The sequence below is a fragment of the Podospora bellae-mahoneyi genome, assembly GCF_035222275.1.
Source record: "Podospora bellae-mahoneyi strain CBS 112042 chromosome 1 map unlocalized CBS112042p_1, whole genome shotgun sequence".
NCBI lineage: Eukaryota > Fungi > Ascomycota > Sordariomycetes > Sordariales > Podosporaceae > Podospora > Podospora bellae-mahoneyi.
In genome coordinates this window covers 794624-813717 of record NW_026946359.1, presented here as the reverse complement: position 1 = coordinate 813717, position 19094 = coordinate 794624, and the positions used below count along the sequence as shown (strand labels likewise).

General features: G+C 51.7%; 6 protein-coding genes across 6 annotated transcripts; 2 read left to right on the top strand and 4 right to left on the bottom strand.

The window, feature by feature from the left end:
* Nucleotides 1-188: 188 nt before the first annotated feature.
* On the bottom strand, nucleotides 189-1688 carry QC761_0002650 (uncharacterized protein; the record flags this gene model as incomplete). Its single annotated transcript, XM_062871769.1, has 2 exons — nucleotides 304-1688; nucleotides 189-249 (listed from the first exon to the last, which is right to left on the bottom strand). Exons 1-2 carry the CDS (start codon nucleotides 474-476, stop codon nucleotides 189-191), a joined length of 234 nt encoding a protein of 77 aa, XP_062736579.1. The 5' UTR covers nucleotides 477-1688.
* A 388-nt stretch (nucleotides 1689-2076) lies between these two features.
* QC761_102890 (uncharacterized protein) lies at nucleotides 2077-2703 on the top strand (the record flags this gene model as incomplete). Its single annotated transcript, XM_062873533.1, has 1 exon — nucleotides 2077-2703. One exon carries the CDS (start codon nucleotides 2077-2079, stop codon nucleotides 2701-2703), a length of 627 nt encoding a protein of 208 aa, XP_062736578.1.
* A 252-nt stretch (nucleotides 2704-2955) lies between these two features.
* On the bottom strand, nucleotides 2956-6767 carry QC761_102880 (uncharacterized protein; the record flags this gene model as incomplete). The annotated part of the gene is made up of 2 exons (XM_062873532.1): nucleotides 2956-3323; nucleotides 3386-6767. The coding sequence occupies 2 exons, from the start codon at nucleotides 6765-6767 to the stop codon at nucleotides 3238-3240; spliced, it is 3468 nt and encodes a 1155-aa protein (XP_062736577.1). The 3' UTR covers nucleotides 2956-3237.
* Nucleotides 6768-7833: 1066 nt separating this feature from the next.
* On the bottom strand, nucleotides 7834-8983 carry QC761_0002620 (uncharacterized protein; the record flags this gene model as incomplete). The annotated part of the gene is made up of 3 exons (XM_062871768.1): nucleotides 8382-8983; nucleotides 8124-8176; nucleotides 7834-7884 (listed from the first exon to the last, which is right to left on the bottom strand). The coding sequence occupies exons 1-3, from the start codon at nucleotides 8479-8481 to the stop codon at nucleotides 7834-7836; spliced, it is 204 nt and encodes a 67-aa protein (XP_062736576.1). The 5' UTR covers nucleotides 8482-8983.
* Nucleotides 8984-9108: 125 nt separating this feature from the next.
* Nucleotides 9109-13863, top strand: OSH6 (Oxysterol-binding protein OBPa). Its single transcript, XM_062873531.1, has 8 exons — nucleotides 9109-9470; nucleotides 9650-9727; nucleotides 9786-9891; nucleotides 9954-10064; nucleotides 10121-10399; nucleotides 10473-10722; nucleotides 10772-11085; nucleotides 11139-13863. The coding sequence occupies exons 1-8, from the start codon at nucleotides 9422-9424 to the stop codon at nucleotides 11620-11622; spliced, it is 1671 nt and encodes a 556-aa protein (XP_062736575.1). The 5' UTR covers nucleotides 9109-9421; the 3' UTR covers nucleotides 11623-13863.
* Nucleotides 13864-15115: 1252 nt separating this feature from the next.
* Nucleotides 15116-18690, bottom strand: QC761_0002600 (uncharacterized protein; the record flags this gene model as incomplete). Its single annotated transcript, XM_062871767.1, has 4 exons — nucleotides 15116-16369; nucleotides 16438-17879; nucleotides 18108-18261; nucleotides 18622-18690. The coding sequence occupies 3 exons, from the start codon at nucleotides 18688-18690 to the stop codon at nucleotides 17869-17871; spliced, it is 234 nt and encodes a 77-aa protein (XP_062736574.1). The 3' UTR covers nucleotides 15116-16369; nucleotides 16438-17868.
* Between the last annotated feature and the right edge of the window lie 404 nt (nucleotides 18691-19094).

Sequence of the window (19094 nt, the reverse complement as noted above, 5' to 3'; positions counted from 1 at the left end):
TATCCAAGAACAAGACTCGAAGAAAAGAAAAAAGATGTGGCTGGAATCGCAGAAGTTGGGTCTACGAACCACCGGATAAGAGGCTTTAGAGAGTTGCTCAAGGAGAGGAGGCGGGGGGGAAACAGGAAGGGGAAAATGAAATTGAGCAACAGCAGCACAGCGAAGCCACAACCTGGCGTGGAGGTCTCTCAAACTGGAAGTGGAGGAGCTGTCCAAAAGCTGCGTGGGGCCTTGGCAAGGATGGGCCAGCTGGGATGGGGAGATCAGCAACAGATCGGGTCGCTACGTCAGTAGGGACCTTACGCCGGGCGGGGATTGGTGGTGCAATTTGGGACTTGGCTGGTCCCAAAAGGCAAGCTATCGTGGGCTTTGGAGAGCGCGAATTGGCTGGCGCAATTCCGAATTACGAATCCTGCACCGAGAGGGTTTTCCCAGATTCCCAGCCCAGCTGAGGGGTGCAGAGGTGGCTTGTTCATCGGTCGGCCCTTGCGCTAGAGTGCGAAGCTGCTCGCGTCACCTTGGCACAGTCATGGCAATGTTTCTTGCTTGTGCCTTGTTCCGGTGTGCTCTGGACTGCTACAGTGTACGTCGCCGTAGCTGCTGTGTCGCACGACAACAGGTCTTCTTGGAATCTGCAGCTTGATACTTGATACCACATTGCATCATATGGCCCTGAGGCCGCCCCGTCACTTCGGGTAGGCGCTAAAAGTATAGATCCCTGCCGAAAATCTCTCGACTACGAACCCACACGCAGGAGCCGGCGGGAAGAACACCGGCCGCCATCCCACCGGCGAGCCCGTGCTTCCGCTGTTCCCGTCTTTATGTTTTTTTTTTCTTCCCTATCAAGATCCGAATACCCGGAACCCAGTCCGTTGAAGCTGTCGGCAGACGAAGCGGTTGGAGAATGTCTCGAACAGCCACAACGATGATGCTGTCACTTGTGATTCCAGCTGGCTCGTGCGCCGTGAAATAACTCGTCATTACTTGACCGTCGCAGCGCAATGTCGGCTCCCCTGCCTCCCCATCGCAATTTATCAACCGACACACGTGCCAGGTGGTAAACATGTGGACCGACACTGCGCAAGCGAAGCCCCTTTCTGCATCTCGGAAGCCAGCACAGACTCCAAAAAGGGGTTTGTTGTTGTCAATGGTAATACAGTTGTTCAAAAAGGTCTGGGGTGCTGTGTGCTGTGTACCAAGAAGCTCCCTCAGACACCGCCATTCGGGTAACTCGTGGTCGCCATAGGCCGAACATGCTGTGTGTGCGTGCTGCCTCTCGCAGAAGATAGTCGGTGATGGCGGCATGTCTTACCTCGACTGCGGAGCCATTGGCCCTCATCATTGGCTGTTGCTGATCATGGCTGCCGATTCATCTGAGGGGAAGTTTGGTGACAGGAGGTTGGCTAAAAACGAGGCAATTTTCATATCTAACCACCGCTAGCTCCCCCCACGATGGCTGCACGATCTCGGTGGCTGTGCGTGTGGTGAATGCCGAGGAATCCATAATTCATAACTGACCAAGCCCGATGAACATGGGACAGCCTGTGCAGCCCGGGAAGAGAGTCAATTGTCGCGCAAAAGCTGAGGTTTTTCGTCAGACAAACAAATGGTTGAACGGATGCCTCATGGTCTTGCCAGAGAATTGTAACAATTGCTCTGTCAGAGGTTGGATCAAGGGTCCAAATCAGTTTTAGATTGGAGATTGGGATCGATCGGAGTGGAACCCTGTCTGTTGACCAAGCTTGGCCAGAGCTTCCAGAAGCTTCAGCCACACACGTGTCACACAACTTTCAGCCTTGTTCCCCCCAAATCTTTAGTCAAACCAATTAGAGACCTAACGCCACATGTGGCAACGCCAGGCTGAATAAGTGGATATTTTCCACTGCCTTGTGTTTCCTGCCAGACTGCAACGCCAAACACCAAACTTTCGTGTCGTCGCGAATCGCAATACACCTGTTCAGCCTCCCATTCGGTCCTCGCCCATCCATCCCCGCGAATCTATAACCAAACACTCGAACGATCTCACTACCATCCCCAAACCACAATCACGACAAGAAAAATAACCAACCCGCCAAAATGGCCAACTTCCTCGCCTCCATCTTCGGCACCGAACAAGACAAAGTCAACTGCTCCTTCTACTACAAAATCGGCGCCTGCCGCCACGGCGACCGCTGCTCCCGCAAGCACGTCAAACCCTCCTACTCGCAGACAATCCTCATGCCCAACCTCTACCAGAACCCGGCCTTCGACCCGAAGAACAGGATGAACCCTTCCCAGCTCCAGAACCACTTCGACGCCTTCTACGAGGACATCTGGTGCGAGATGTGCAAGTACGGCGAGATCGAGGAGCTCGTCGTTTGCGACAACAACAACGACCACCTCATAGGCAACGTCTACGCCCGCTTCAAGTACGAGGACTCGGCCCAAAAAGCCTGCGACGACCTCAACAGCCGGTGGTACGCCGCCCGCCCCATCTACTGCGAGCTGAGCCCTGTGACGGACTTTAGGGAGGCGTGCTGCAGGTTGAACTCGGGGGAGGGGTGCGTGAGGGGCGGGTTTTGCAATTTTATTCATCGTAAAAATCCCAGCCCGGAGCTGGAGAGGGAGCTGGAGTTGAGCACCAAGAAGTGGTTGAAGACGAGGCCGAGAAGCAGGAGCCCGACCAGATCGCCTAGCCCGGAGCCGACGAGGAGGAGATACTAGACTGGCTCTCTGAGGGGGGGCGAGGTCGATGTCAGAAGGCTGTGAGAGACTACGAGTTGAAGTAATTTTCTCACCAGTCATGAAACTTTTCACGGAGTTGGGGCGTTAGACTGTGTTTGACTTGGGCCCTCGTTTTTTGTCAAGCAGGCCTCGTTAAAGCCTGCGTACACATACACTTCATGTAATATACAAGCAGCGGTTACTTGCGAAAGGCAACTGAGCAACTGATGAAGGGAACTGAGCGACTGAAGAAGGTTCCAAAAAGAATTGCATGTTTTAATACTACTATACACATGACTGTAACGCGCTGTATGATGATGACCGTCTTGCTCTGTTTCCCCCATAATGCACCCAAAAATACTGCTTTCATTCCAACCAAGAGACTCTTGTATCTTGCCCTGTCCTGTCGGTCCCATCCGTGCTAGCAACATTAACTAATAAGATTTAGAGGATATATCTCGTATGACCTGATCAACAACCTCTTGAACCCCTTCTTATTTTGATCTTTGAACGCCCCACCATCATGAATTCCACTTACTCCTTCGACCCCTTCATCTTTGGGATCAGCCTAGAGCCACCCTTGACTGGTGCAGGCAAGCATGCAGCAAGTTTATCACGTTCTGTAAAGCCACAATGTTAGCAGATGAACAGGTTCGTCAAATCCCAGGCAGCATCAACTTACCAGCCTCATCCTCAAACACGATCGAAATATCATCATGCTCCCCAGGCAGCTCAGGTAAGTCCAAACACAAAAACGCTGCATCCGCCGCATCCTGCGCTCCATCCATTCCAGCCTGCAGCACCTTCGGCAGCGGGAACTTGGCATCCACAATCTTGAGCCCGGCCTTCCCCTGCTTTCCAAAAGATTCAAACACATCTGTTCCCTTCAAGCTGAAGCCCATGCATTGTCCATGAGAGAAATCCGAAAAGAAGGCAAGAATCTGCGTGATTCCTTCTTGCTGCACCACCTGGATCCGAGTAGCACTGGCCTCCCACTTCTTGTGGATAGGCACCACCATTCGTCTGCGCGAGATGGCAAATGTTGCCGCAATCCCATCAAAAAGCACCTTAAACCCAGTGATAGCCATCTCAAAGGTGTGCAGGTCTTCCATCTTTGGAAACATGATGGTTCTGATGGTTGGCCTTTGCTTGATGGTATCCAGAGCCCTGGCCAGCCGTTGGGCTGATTCAGAGGAGACATTCGCCTCTGTCACGGCGAGCGTAATGTCCGCCTGCGGTTGACGGAAGACCATCATACAGCTCGGATTCTGTACGTCAAGGCGCATCTTAAGTTCTCCTGGCGCGACGTTAATCCGATCAGTCATCGTTCCGTCCTTGAACTCAAAGATGACCCGCAGCTTATCAGACAACACACAGTGCGCAGCCCGGTCACCGTCTGTGTCCTGGTTGATGACCCTGACTTTGTTCCAGTTGAGGTTGGAAAGTGCCGTTAGTCCTCCATCTTGAGAATCGCCAAACCTCTCCGAGATCCAAGCTCCCTTCAGCGGAGACTCGCAGAATATCGACTCCTCCCGATGGAGTGCAGTCCCAATGAGTAGGGTGTGCATCCGGACTCTTTCCTTTTCGTCAGCAAAAGACATGACCATGCTCCCTTTAAAACGACCATTCTCGAAACGCAGGGAAAGCGAGGGCTCGTTGTTGTCGCTGCGTAAGAATCCAAACCGAATAGGCGCCTCAGGGCTGTACAGCTGGTTGACGCCACTGAGAGTCTTCGTCCTTGGACCTGTGATGACTGCTATCCGGAAACCTCTGTGATATGTGCGAGGACCGGTTGCCGCGCCTTCTTTATGCAACCTCTCAAACATGGCAATCTCGCAGTTTGGAGCCGGCTCTTTCGGAAACTGTCTGGCCTGCGGGTCGTTATCGAAGTACTGAAAAGACCGGAGGGTTGATCTGAAGACGCAAGCTTCGTCTTGCTTCGGGTACAGGGTGGAATGTACTTTGTTACTGAACTCGTACATGCTTCGCAGGGTCTGGAAGGCTGGTTGAGAGCACTGTATCATAACAATAAAGCCACGTGGCATGGCGACTTCCAAAGTGCAGCTGTCTGAACGCCAACGAACATCTTCCCATACCGGTCCGGTGCTCTTGTTGCCAGAGATCCGTAGCTGAACAGCTCCATTCTGGCTTGCGGCCACAAACAGAATATCAGGCTGCGATTGGGGTCTGACAATCGATATGAAACATGGCAGATGAATGCGCTGCGCTTCTCGTCCTTTCTCCATCAAGAAGAGACTGACTTGGAACCGGCCAAAGCAGAATGCAGAGGGAGAGTCGCCCAGTGGTAGCGTTTCAAGGATGCTCATGCCAGAGCTGGCCAGCTGATTTTGTGAGAGAGCCAAGCTAGATGACCCCCAAAGCATGGACTTGAGATCGCCTGGCAACTGAGGATATTCCAACCAAATGGTTCGATCGAGGGTTTGTGGTAGAAAGGGCTCTTCTGGCGGCAGGAAACCATTTCGCTTCATTGACACCGACAGCTTCCGAAGGCTCGACGCAAGAGTGGCACGCACGTCCTCCGCTTCCCTGTCAACTGGACTACGCCCGCTGTTGACAATCTCAGGCATGATTTCCTCCAACAGCCAGTATCCCTTCGCCAAGTCGGTATATGCCTGTTGTTTACAGATTTCATTCTTCATCTGAGATTCCGGGGTCGAGGGTCGGTCTCGAATGGCATTCTCAAGGGCCATTCTACCAGTCAAAAACCACCAAAGAGACGCCCTGGCGAGTTCATTCGGCGTACAGGCGAGCAATGGCCGTACACTTTCTGCGTGTAACCGGAACAGTTCAAAGAGGTGACGAGTGCGCTCCACAAACGTGTTCATGGCATCGTCGGCTGCTGCTGACACAACATCTTGGAAGCTGGAGCCCCCCATTAGAGGAGTGACTGGCAATGCGTGATCACCCAATTTGCTTCCTTGCCTCGCTGCAAATGGATGATGGAAGCTCGAGGCTACTGAGATTGCCGAGACTGCGGACACAGGACTATGCCCATGTTGTCTTGCTGCATGTTTTAGTCTCTCTGGCGAGTTTGTTTGTGGCATTGACGGTGTGTATGGCGGTGGGGCATGCTCTGGCGGTGGTGGCGGAATAGGAGATGGATGAGGTCGTTGTCTTTTGGCTGGAATTGGCGGTGGTGCTGAGGTTGGAGTGTTTGGCGACGGCTGTGGTGGGAATCGGGGTGTTTGAATGGGCTCTGGTGACGCAGTCATGGCCGATCCAGGCTCTGGCTCTGGTGGTGTAGGTGGTGCAGCCTCTGCTTCGTCCCACTTGGACTTGTCACCAGAAGCAGCTCTAACCGCCTTGACAAACGCCTGTCCTTCGGCTTCCCGCATTTCAGCCTGCTGGATTTCTATGAATGACCTCCGCCTCTCGTCATGATCCGCCGTGGGATTTGCCAGGAGCCGAGCGGATGGGTTTCTCGAAGCAGACATATCTGAGTCGGGGGAATCCGAGGTCGTAGAGAAACCTGTCTGGGTGCGTCGGAGAGGTGCTGGGTCAAACGTCACCGGGCTTGGTTGAGCTTCTCGGATCGGCAATCTTGGACTGTTACCAAGATCGGTATGACGAGGAGGAATCGGAGAAGGTGGCGGCCTTGCTCTGCGACGTTTCGAGATCTCGATGGTTGGTACTTCGCAGATGTCACCACCCTCGCCCATAACCTCAGGGGGTGTTTCTGCAAATCTAAGAACCATTCCCCTTCTGTTAGGTTTGCTTTTCTTGGGACTACCATTTTGGGATCGTATGGAAAGGGATTGTTGCGAGTTGTTGCTTCCGGTCCCCTGAACCTGAAGCGCATTGGGGTATCGCGAAATGCTCTTGGTGTCGAGTTTCGCGAGCATGGGAGGTGCCGCATGGGTGACCTGTAATGTGTCGCCAGGACCATGGAAGAAGTCGTTTAGGTCACGAGAATCAGCGGCACCCTGTGACCCCTTTCGGTCTCGATCTCGGTCGCGTCCAAAGAGCTTCCCCATGATTCGACCCCTTTTTGATCCCTTGCCATCATCCTGCACAGAAATGGCGGGGGGTTCGTTCTCCATCATTGAGCTTGCACTCGTTCACGTTGTCCAGTCGTTGTTGCTGCTGCGTGTGGGCAGGAAATTACCGGTCGTACTGGCAAGCTGGCTTCCACGACCGGAACGGAAGGCGGGCATGTGCTCGTCGTCGATGCTCTGGCAGCCCAACAATGTATTGTGGAGCTGCCGACTGGACCCTTTCGTATGGGCTTCGTGAGTGGGCATGTGGCTCGATCGAGCCCAGAGGTGACGGATCGGGCAGCCGGGTTCGGGGAGAGTGGTGTGAGAGAGGACAAGTTTTATGTTCAATGGGAAAAATGAGACAAAGTTGTGGTGGTTCGTGGACCCGTGGTGTGTGGTGCAGGCCTGGGATGAACTGGATGTGCGGGAAACCTTGCTGCTGCGAGGGTTGATGTTAGCGGGTAATGCGGGGCACCAGGGCTGTCCAGCGAGGTACCATACCGCCAGTGATGCAAGGGAATTACTTCCTAAACTGGGAGACAGCCGCTCAGCAGTGGATGCACCTGAACTGCGTCTTGAGAGAATGGAAATCCAATGCCCGCGCCTCAAAAGTCCGGACTCGTGTGTTACTACTCCTTTGCGAGCTGGCCAACGAAGCAGGCAAGCAATTGCAGAAGGGAGGGAAGCTTACTCTCTCGTCACACTCTTTTTTCCATGTCTTTGTCTTGTTATGTCCTGGCCGGTCCACCCCCATTTCTGTCTGCTGAAGATCTCGAGGTGAAGCTGGCTGGAGATGGCTCAATGTTTCAGGGTCGAGAACGGGCCCATCTTCCCGCTGCAGTAGTCCCCTCCAGTCTCCACGTTCGTGACTTGGGCATCCATCGGCTGTTTCGTCGGCCAAGCAAGCAACTGGTTGGCTGGCTTCCCTTGATAAAAAACTTCATCAATACGAAGGCAGCGTGGAATCGTATACTAAGGCCCTGATGTAACGGTGCATTAAGCGTGCAGCTGAACTTGATCTTCACGAGATGATATTTTGGGGGTTTTGTGTGCTGGTGTCGTACTGCCCTGCCCTGCCCGGAATCTGGACCGGGCATGCTGCAAGACGGCCAAGCAGCGGTATCAATGGCTTTTAGCGTGCCCACGCCTGAAACGGCACTGGGGGCCGTCTATCCATGTCGATCTGCGGCTCCAGGAATTCAATGTCAAAAGAAAGGTTCATCATCCGTGATCAAGGTAAGGAAGGGGCAAGGCGTACCTGTACTACCTAACCTGTGATGATATTGATGTCTAGAAAGAACTGGTTTATCTCCTGCTTGAAAATCATGTCTCGACCTGCTCGGCTGATGCAGTAATTATCAATGATCCCTTCATTTTCAACATGGTGAGGAACCATCTGAAATTTTGCACTAGCCCACAGACATAGGCTTCAGGTCCCCAGACCACCATTCGGCCGCCTAGGCAGTTGGGCGAGTCTGCACCAAGGAGGTATCTGGAATTCCTATGTGTTGTGCAACCTCAACCAGTGCTGTGATTCATGTCAGTCGATGCTTCCATCTATAACCTCAGTGACATCGGTTTCCAGACTGAGCCCTACAAATCTGTTGTGACTGGTGAGATTGAGCGAGGAATCGAGATAGTTGACGACCAGGGCAGGAAGAATGATCTAAAGACACGTACCCTCAGATGTTAGGCCTGCTATATATGTAAATGCTGGCGCTACACGAATAGATACCCTGGTTACAGTATATATATGCATCTTCGTCTTTCGATGAGACATGCACGAGAACTTGAATTCAAGCCTGGGCCAGTCTCGTGAGGGTTAGGGTTGCACGATACCATGAGCTGCGGTAACTAGTTGTAGTCTCCGGGACGACCTTGCCGGATCCTGGGTGCTCCGTAGACTTATAAGAATCCACTTCAACTCCGCCATCACCGATCTTGATCGTTTCCGTTGACGGGTGCGCCGGCGCATGTGTTCGAATGCCGCCGCTACAGCTGTCATGACGGTGGCGGCACAAAGAACAGCGACTTCCTGCGGGGTCGGACTGAACCCCTCTTCCGTCCCTCACCCCCACCACGTGGGTAGGCATGGCATGGAAGAATAATCTCTTCCAAAGTCTTCGATCCAAGACATTTAGAAAAGCACCTGCACATGCTTTATGGTGTAAAAGAGGGCACGTATTCGGAATCATCTTTCCAGCTGCCCTCTTTAGAAAGGCCTCGTGGTCTTGGGGCGCATGAGGTGTCGTCTAGGCGTTGCCGGCCTCTCACCGCGCTTGATGTACTGAGTGTCTTTGATGTCCATCAAATCTGTTGCCCAACAAATGATGTAAAAGGCGCCTGTTGACAAGGACCCCACGTCATTGCTCCCCTGGTCCAGACCCTCCACCCAGCTCCCTGCCCCGCCCCGGCCGTTCTGGCAGCTGCGAATCCCGCTCGTCATCCGGAGCCTGGTGTTGCCTGTAAAGAGATCAACGACGTAATTTTTTCTGTTTCCTCTTGCGAAGCCTCTAGGCACCAGAATTCGACCTTCTCCTGGCTTCGCAACACCATAGCGCAGCAATACCGTGCCGAGCACAAGATACTGACAGGTCTTCCGAGCCTCCATCGTGCACCCTACCCTCCAAATCTCCACTTTTCTTTATTTTCCTCAACATTTTTCTGCCGAAAAGGCCGCGAGTAGTGGTGAAGTCGAAAGGAAACAGAAGTCTGAAACTATGGTCATGGGACTCGTCTCCGGGCGCCGAAGGGCAACCTCTAATGCTAGTGAGTCGCATGCGATTCCACTTTGTCAAGAGCCTATTTTGAGCAGATGCATCATGTAGACGGCGAGCCAGTTGAAGTTCATCACCGGCGCACCGACAGCATCACCAAGGGAGGCAAGAGACTGGACATCCGGGATCATATATGACCATATTTGTTGCTAACATGCCGCTTCTTCGTAGGCAGCCGAGGATCCTCTGTCGACGGATCAGACCCTATCGAAGATGATACCCTCGTAGTCGAGCCCGATCAGGGCAACGGTCTGTCACCCATTCCAGGGCTATCTGGTCATATACGCCTACTGACACCGGTATTCAGTCCTTTCCCACATCATATCCCAGTTGAGACCTGGTGCCGATCTGAGTAGAGTCGTTCTGCCTACCTTCATCTTGGAGCCCCGTTCCATGCTGGAAAGGATCACAAAGTACGCTTGCCTCCGCTACTCAAAGGAACAGAGAGGAGGACTGAAGCTGACAACCGCTATAGCTTTATGTGCCATCCCGAAATGCTGCTGCCGATTCCTCAGATTGACGATCCGGTCGAAAGATTTTTAGGCGTTGTCAAATTCTACCTGAGCGGCTGGCACATTCGCCCTCCGTGAGTCCCTTCTGATATCTAACCAGTCATGCCTGTTTACTAACCCACCTGTTTAGTGGTGTCAAGAAGCCTTTGAATCCCATTCTGGGCGAGATTTTCTCGTGCTACTGGGACTTCCCCGACAACACCAGAGCGTACTACATTTCCGAGCAAACCTCTCACCATCCTCCAAAGTCGAGCTACTTTTATATGGTACCTGGTCACCACATTCGGGTGGATGGGACGCTAAAACCCAGGAGCAAATTCCTGGGTAACTCCGCCGCTAGCATGATGGAAGGCATTGCCATCTTGACCCTCCAAAATCGCGGCAAGGATCCTACCAAGGGAGAAAGATAGTAAGCATATGCACCCTATGTTCCGGCACTGCTGCAGCTTCGCACAATGCACTAACACAAATCGACTATTTAGCATCCTCACCCAGCCGAACATGTACGCAAGAGGTATTCTCTTTGGTAAAATGAAATATGAGCTGGGAGATCACAGTTATGTGAGATGCCCAGAGACCGGCCTTGTTGCCGACATTGAGTTCAAGACCAAGGGCTGGGTCAGCGGCACGTATAATGCCATTGGTGGAACGGTGAAAAATGAAGAAACGGGCGAGGTGCTCTATGAGCTTTCAGGACTGTGGAGTGAAGAGATGTTTCTCAGAAACGTCAAGGTACGAGGTTTTGAGCGCCGCTATGATGCACAATGCTAAAACCCTACAGACTGGCCACAAGGAGATGTTCTTCAACGCCACGAAGTCAAAGCATAGTCCCCCTCTGAGCCGACCGCTTGAGGAACAAGAAGAACGAGAATCTCAAAGGCTGTGGGCTAAGACTGCCCAAGCAGTCAAAGAACGTAACCATGAGCTGGCAACCGACGAAAAGACGAAAATCGAGGAGACCCAGCGCGAAGAGGCTGCTTTAAGAGCAAATGAGGGTGTCGAATGGCACCCCAGACTGTTTAGGAGAGTTAGAGGCGGTCCTGGCGGATCCGAGGAAGGCGAGGAAGATCTCGAGTGGATTATCAATGCTCAAATGTTTGACGCCATCGTCGGTCAATTTGAGGGCACAAGCTAACAACTGTGTACAGAGACGGAAAGACACCAGAGAAGCAGGCGGCCCAGATCATGGCGATCTATCCAATCATCCCAGGCCAAAAATGTGAGAAAAGGATCGTGATACCACCAAGAGCATCATTTTCTGAGTCACGCCCTCAGACAGCCCACAACAATGACAGCAATCTCATCAATCTCAACAATGACGGACCATCAGCCGATGACAGCAGAGCACCAGTCCTGACCCCGACCCTACCGACCAAGGTTTCGGAAGATTCTATGTCCACGAAAGCAAGCAGTGTTTCATTGAAACAAACTCAAGGGGAAAAGCCTCCCTTGGACCCCAACCATCGCAGTACAGCAGAGATTCAGACAATGTTGGCTGCAACAGGCGACAAGGCTAAGGCCGGGCCGCTAATTGACTTCCACGACGACATGAAGAAGGCCTTGCCTGCGAATCCCAAGCGAGCCGACACAGAAGACTCACAAGATGACGTCTTTGTTGACGCCCAGGGGTAAAACACTCGGCATCATCATGGCGTTTTTAAACTGTAGTTTTTTTCTTTCAAGTCTATAGCATCATGGTCTGGTGGGCATAAGCATACATCATAACAAAAGGAGGATTGGAAATGGTTCTACCAGGTCAATGTCAAAGTGGAGATTGGTGAGTGTAGGCTCTAATCATTTTTCCTTGGTCGATCAACAGTAGACAATGATACCTGGTGGAAACAAAGGAAGGAAAGGAGGGAGGCGCTTTTGGCATTTTGATTCTGGCACATGGGCTCTACCCCGGCCATTCATTCAGTGTGGGGGACATTTTTGTTTTGTTATTTCTGGTTTGGGATCAACTCCTGGGAAATGCAAATCATGAACATTCAGAACTCGTGTGCCTTGTGTGATGTGTGGTTGCCCCTGAGCCGCCTCTGGGTCACTGCGTCAGCCTTTTCCTTCCTGCTGGTGGCTCAGTTTATTTCACACTTCATGAGGAACATAGTCTATAACGTAGCTAAGGGTTAGGAAGTTTACCTTGATGTGTATTAGTCGTCCATGGTGTCCTTGGTCAAGTCATTCCTTCCCTCAACTCAAGAAAGCCACCATTAGTAACACGCTTAGATACCTACCGTACTTTCCTTGATTTTGCTTTTAATTCTCCAGCGCCCTTGGCAACCTTGATTCCAATCTTCTTCTCACCCTCGCTGCCATCAAGGACAGACCAGCCATCCTGTCATTAAAGAAGCCGTCCAATCTGAATCCTTCGCGCCTCAGAGTTTTCTTGCCAGTCGGCTTCACCCCGCTTTTCTACGAACCCGTACTGGGGAGAGGATTTGCTGACCGTCGGGACAGCATCAACATGGAAAGACATCCGCTGCCGGGGACCCAACCGTTCGGATTGAGAGCCCCTTGGCGGAGCCAGGGGAGGCAGGAACCCGAAAAGTGAGAACCACGGTACCACTCAGGAGTATTCAAGACCCGTTGTCCTGCTTGTCATCCCTTACTGCGGCTTCGTTCAGCCCTGATACCGGTTGATTTGAGGCACAAGGCGGCATGTCGTTATCATGCCGTTCACTAACAAGATAGGTACCAAACCGGATCTGGAGCCGCCCATGATCGACCGTTCACCATCTGTTTTGGTCCATCGCGAGATCGAATCAGGAGGCCCTTGCCAGGTAAGTGGTCTCATTTGGGGAGAGATTTTCCCATTGTTCGGATGTGGCATCCGCAATTCTTCAACGTCGCAATGCCTTGGATCACTGCGGGCCATTCTCGCACGAAAGGACTGCTCTTCACCACAGACTCGCAGAATACGGTGGTCACCTATAATGCTACCGCAGCCATGTTCGGAGACAGGTTGGTTCTCTTGTCACTGACGGACAGAAGCCGGCTGGCTCATCTCTTTCCCGGGGCTGCGGAACCGGACCGAAAGTAATACACGACACACCCAGTTTGTCCTGCAATAATAAGCCCCAGGATACCACGCGAACCGGACAGTCTTTCCAGTCCTAGATGGCGACAGGTAGCCTCACGAGGCAGCAGCAACAAATGTCCGCGACGAGTAGTGTTCTCGGCCCAACCCTCCACACGTTTGCCTCCCTCCCCACCTGTCAAAGCGCGGGCGCACCCCTTTGTAATACAACACCACGCCATATGGGCTCCATGTTCACGGACAGGATCGTGAGAACTGGAGTCTCTTGCTGATCATTCGAAACATTCGCCGGGTGGGTTTTTGAACTTGCCTTGCGCAATTTTATCGTTGATCAATCTACGAACTGGCGAGATATATCCTGGCTCACATGCTTTTCACATGGAGCCCTTTTCGTCGATCTCAGATGATGAACCCCTCTTCTCAACAGGAGTGCCTGCCCCCTGCTTTGGGGTTTTCTCGGCGTCCACAAGGCCAGTGTCGTCGGACCATGAGCCGAACATCGTTAGGGTAGCTTACCTACCCCATGCTGCAATATCGGCCGTTGACCCTAAGCTAGCGAGCAGCAGCAGTGCCCGTTCTCGGATCCGGAAAGATTGTGGGGCGAAGAGCGTTGGACGGCGTGCTTCATCGCGACGGGGCGCTAGAAGAGGGTTTTCTTTTTGCTTTTTTTTTCGCGCTCGAGGGAACAAGCTTTCTGCTGATGGGGCAGGTGAAGTCGGGCCTGGGAGGCAGGGCATTAACAGGACAAAATGCTAGAGAAGACGAAGTTGACGATAATGATACAGCGCGATAACAAACTCGCCAAGTCTGCGGAGTAAATGTTATCAAGAAGCAGCACACACATTCTGGTGGTTTTCATCAAACACGAAGTACGTAATAAATCAATCGAAAAGAGGCACGGAATCTGCTACCGGTAGCGTGTGTCCGCCCACCAGCGAGCGACTCCACCGATGGGACATCTAGGCGCCGAGAACACACTTCACTGGCTTCACCTTCCCGGCTTCAGGACTCACCAACCGACGAATCTCGGGGTCAAGGTTTCGCTGGATTATCGCGACGACGGTACAGGGGCCACACGTGTTTTTTTTTTGCGTCCGTAGTGTCGTCGCGCTCGGTTTTGCTTCTTTCCCCTTTGATATCTGTCACTTTTTTAGCCTCATCGTTGGGAGCAGCAGCGCTCAGACTTTTTTCATTTTGGTCATATTCATCACAGGGGGTCTGTTTTGAGAGAGCAGTTGCCTTTTTGGAACGGTTGTTGCTTTTTATCCGGTTTTTCTTTTTTTTTTTTGGCTTTTTTTTTTGTTGGGAGTTGAGTGTGTTGCTGAAGAATGCCAATGTTGTATTGCATGTTGAACTTGCTAAACTGAAGAGGGAGTTTGATGTACCCCTTGCAGAATACATATGCGATAACACCGCGAGGTATATCATACACGGTCGGCTCATCGGCTCTTCTTTTCGGGGGGATGGGGAGGAAGGGGGTTGGGTTGTTGATCACTGCTGGGCTGTGTAATGGAGGGTTGTGGTGATGATGTTGTTGTCGGTTGCAACGACACATCTTGAGAGTTGGGATGAAGGTGAGACTTCCTGGGCAGACTTGCTACAGAGGGCGAAACATAACCGATGGAGGGTGTGCAACACTACACCAAGCCACCCGCCACGAGCCACCGAACATCACGTTGTAGCAAAGTGACGACGATGGTGTTTATCTCGAGCAAAGGTTCGAAACACGGTGGAAACCTACCCGGCAGTAGATGCATACCGAGCGAATGTCTCTGCCGAAACTGGGGAGCGAAGGGCATCAGCATACATACAGTAGATGCAACGGTGACGGAGACATGCATCGTAACTGCAGCAAAAACGAGCCCGGGAGAAGACGCAAAAAGCTACACGAAACAAAAGTGAAGCTTGAGAACCCTACCCGTCTAAGTATCATGATCAACATCAAACTGCAGACTTACCCTCCGGGGACAAGAAGGAGGAAACAGGCGCGGCATTCCGGGAAGCGATACATTACCAAGATCTTTTGAAGAGTCTCCTGGCATGATGATGTCTGTGTGTTTGTTCTGCTGTCCCTTCCAGTATGTGTGTCGGAGTTTGTTCCGGTCTGTGCGCAAAAGATTGTTCTTCTTCAGGCTATATTCATCTGGGAATATGACTGTCATGAATGGGGTTGTCACTTGCATGGGTGAGTTAGAATATCTCCGAGAGTTTTCTGTCGTTGATACTTATCTTTGGCGGCGAATGAGTTGCGGTTGTCTCGTTAATGATGAATTTCGGGAGCGTTTATGTCGTATAGATGAGATGGTGTGAGGAGTCTGAAATAAAATAGGGGAATTTAACTGTGACGTATTGAGGTTTATTATGATTTAACGCTGTTTAAGTTGACTGATCGAAGAGGTCGTAGGATGACTTGAGATTGATCAACCTTACCTCATGGTCAACAAGTCCCCATCATCCCATAGCCAAACTTAAACACCATACATGCCAGCAGTTCGCTTGGGGAAACCCACCAGGATTTCTATAGTTCCATCTCAAGCGTCTGATTTATATTAACCCAACCAAACTTTCTCTCTTTTCCCTTACTATAATCGCCTCCACTGACAAGACACTACCAAATGCAACTACCAAACCTGCAATGCGAGTGTTCCTGTCGGTTCCTGCATCAGCTCCAACTGCAAGTTTTCAATAGAAAAACAAACCCACCACCACCGTCCCATCGTCTCACCGTATGTAGTGCTGAGTTGAAGTGCCATGCATCACCCATGCCGTTGTAACCGTCACTGTCGTTGGTGTTTTTGTTTTCAGGGGTCTCAACGCAACCCAAGCTCCCACGCACTGTAACCAAACACTGTGTCGTATGAACCATGCAAAACAAAAAAAAAAAAAAAGACTTCTGTGCCATCATATGGTTCATGATGACAAGCGCACCAACGGTCTGTTTGACGTTTATTGTCCCCAAGACATAAACCGGACGATCGGAATTACACCACCTTCATTCACCGCGGAGGACTATCATCACCTCACCACCGTTGAGCAAAATGCAACAGTGGGATAAGATATGGCTTGGGCCGATGATAGTGGCGTTTTTTTGGAACCGGTGAAAAATAATTAAAAAAGAGAATGTCGCGAGTGACTTGCTGCTGCTGTTAGCTGACCTTCCTAATCAGGTAGGTGAACCAATGAGTCGGACTCTCCTCGGCCCAGCCCCTCCCCTCCACCTGTCACCACCAACAAGAATCGCATTCTTCCCCTCAAAAAAGTTGACCGAGCCACAATCATTGTCAGCGACCCACCAAAGGCGCGTCGAAATTCTTGGGGTCGGGGAGTACAGCGGGGTTTGCTCTGAACAAGTTAGCTGCCGTCCAGCCCTGGCTCTTGGTCGTTGAACAAGTTGAATTCTACACCCTCACCTAGAAAATGATGGCACTTATCCACACCCAGATTCGTCAAGGTGCATCGCCATACATCAGGGGCGCAGGCGTGGTGTGGCTAGCTGTGAGGGCTTGCGAGGAGGAAAACAATATTTTGACATTTAGACCGAGGTTTGGGGGAGCACATGTTGTGATGAGAAGATTGTGGACGGTGAATGTGAAGATTGCCCAGAGTTTGGCCTCGGGGATCAAGAATCAACAATATGCAGGCAGCTGCTTTGGTGGTGGCTGTATGAATAAGAGGGAATTATTGCTCGGTCAAGGAGGCTCGGGGAGGGCGTGAGAGCATGAGGGAGTCAAACTCAGGAGGCGGGCTAAAAACCGCCGTCGATGAGTCCGGCCCGCCCTGGCCCGTTCGGAATGGCCTCGTATGTTGAAGGTGACTGGTTTTTTGGGGTTTGGTTGGGTGCGCAACTGCCGTTTTCCAATCGCCACAGACTTGTGGTTCTGGTGCTGAGAATCACAAGTGGTTCGTACCATAATATGCAGGCACCGCCTTGTCTTCACTGCTCGGTAGTTGGTCCTCGCCGTCAACCTAAACGGCCAGGTCTGCTAGCGAAAGTATGAAGTGCATTTTTGACTTTCATGCCGATTTGTATCGCCCAACAACGGTGCTTGCTTCATTTGGACAAGGCATTTTTGGCCTCACGAAGCCCACAAATTAGGTACCGAGTGGTTGGGACCTGACTGCACTACGTATGTTGGATGTCAGAAAGGTCTTGGAGATATGCCGTCTTGTAACATCCAGCAGCCTTTGCCGGGCCGATGGCCACGCTCCCACGGTAACCTTTTCATAGTGTGACATCAGCTTTGAGATGAAACGAACAGAAGTTGTTGTGAAACTGATGACGAGAGTGATAATCGGCGTCGTGGTAAGGTAGGTAGTCTCAAAAAATGAAAACGTGGTTTCGTTCGGCTGGTATTGTACGCGCCGTGGCTCAAGTCCCATGACTTCTGAGCTTTCAGGGCGACCTGTGGGAAACCGGGGAAGGGCCATGCTGGCGGGACGGCAAATCCTATCCTGTGATGATTGGGACAGTTCTGCCGGGTGGTCTTTGTGACAGAGGCGGGCAGAATCGGCCTATGGGAGGGTGTTGCCCTCCGTGTATGTGGTCCATGATCTGTCTGAATAGCCGACAACGTCATTTTTAAGTTTGGTGCTTGTTGGCCGTTGAACCTGACGAACACACGATGATAATGTTTTCAGAAGGCTTGGCTGGGTTGTTGGCGTCAACGGTCGCCTGCGATTGAGGGTTGGCCATGCCCTGCACAAATGTTGGAATTGCCCTGATCTATCCTCGAGTCTAGACTTCCTAAGCACTATCGAGTGCCCTTTTTTCGCCTCGAAGGAACAGACATAATTTCGGGAGAATGCAATGCTGGGGTTGAGGGCTGTGTGAAGACGGGACTTCAGGACACACCTGGGGAAGCGAGTAAATCAGCCAATCCCATTTGTGTACAAGTTAGGAAATGGTGGTGTGGACTACCCGCAACGGACCACACCCTCTCGTGCGGACATGATGCGATTCCAACCCAACGAAAAATGCAAGTAAGATCTGCGAAATGCTGAGACGGAAACCAGTCGGTGGGATTTCTGGACATAATGTGGCCTATGAAATGCGTTTTCTGCCGTCTTGTCAGCCGTTTACCAGCTTCGTCGTTATTGGGGTCCTGGGGACAGAAAACTGGGTCATCATCTTGAGGATAAAACAAGAAGAGCTCCTGAATGGTGCAATCGCCAAGTTCTTCAGGCCAGTCAAGAAGTTGAATACTGTAGGTTCCTGCCCGGCAGGCATAGCCGAACTGTCTGAGCGCAACAGCGACTGCCCGGATTGGTCAAGAGTGATCTTTTTTGAAATTTCACAGTGTGCATGAATCCAGACGCACCCTGTTCTTCCAATGCCCTACAACACTTTCTCAGCCAAGACGCGATGGTTATGGACGTCTCGTGGCAGTCCAGGTTCAGCGGCGACTTTCTCTCCGCTGGGGAGGGTTCACGATGAAAAAAGCAACTCTCCCGGCTAACGGATCACCAACCAAGTTACTTCTGTCCCGATGTCAGAATTGCAACAGTCTGGCACGTCTGGGTTTGGTTGTATAACTGATGCTGACGGTGCCTGAATTTCAATCTGTTGTTAATCAAAAGCCGCATAATGAAATTACACTGAAGCTATTCTCAAAAAATGCAGTATTGGGAGGGTTTGGAACAATGGAAGCGAAGGTCTTGAGCATTCTTGGCTGTCGAACGGTGGTGCGTGTCGCTTCCAGCCGCCCATGGCACCTGCATGAACGACGATTTCGTGCAGAACAAGCCAACACGAGGTCCGCTAGGGCTTCACCGACGGCTGTCACGGTGAAGACCTTTTGCAGAAGTGAGGATGTTTCCGCCTCCCGCGAGAATAAAAAGATGCGGCGCAGTCCCCGTATGTACAACATGAGACGGGATCGTGGCGTAAATGTGGTTGGTAGATTTGTAGAAACCCACTCCCGTCCTTACAAAGACTGACTGTAAGCACCGAACTCTTTATATGCCGGCTGTCGGTACGGAATGGGGCGTCTGCGACTGCCCAGTTCCTGAGGCCATCACGACTGATGCGGATTGGGTACACAGAATGCGCAGCCTCTGGCTTCCTGAG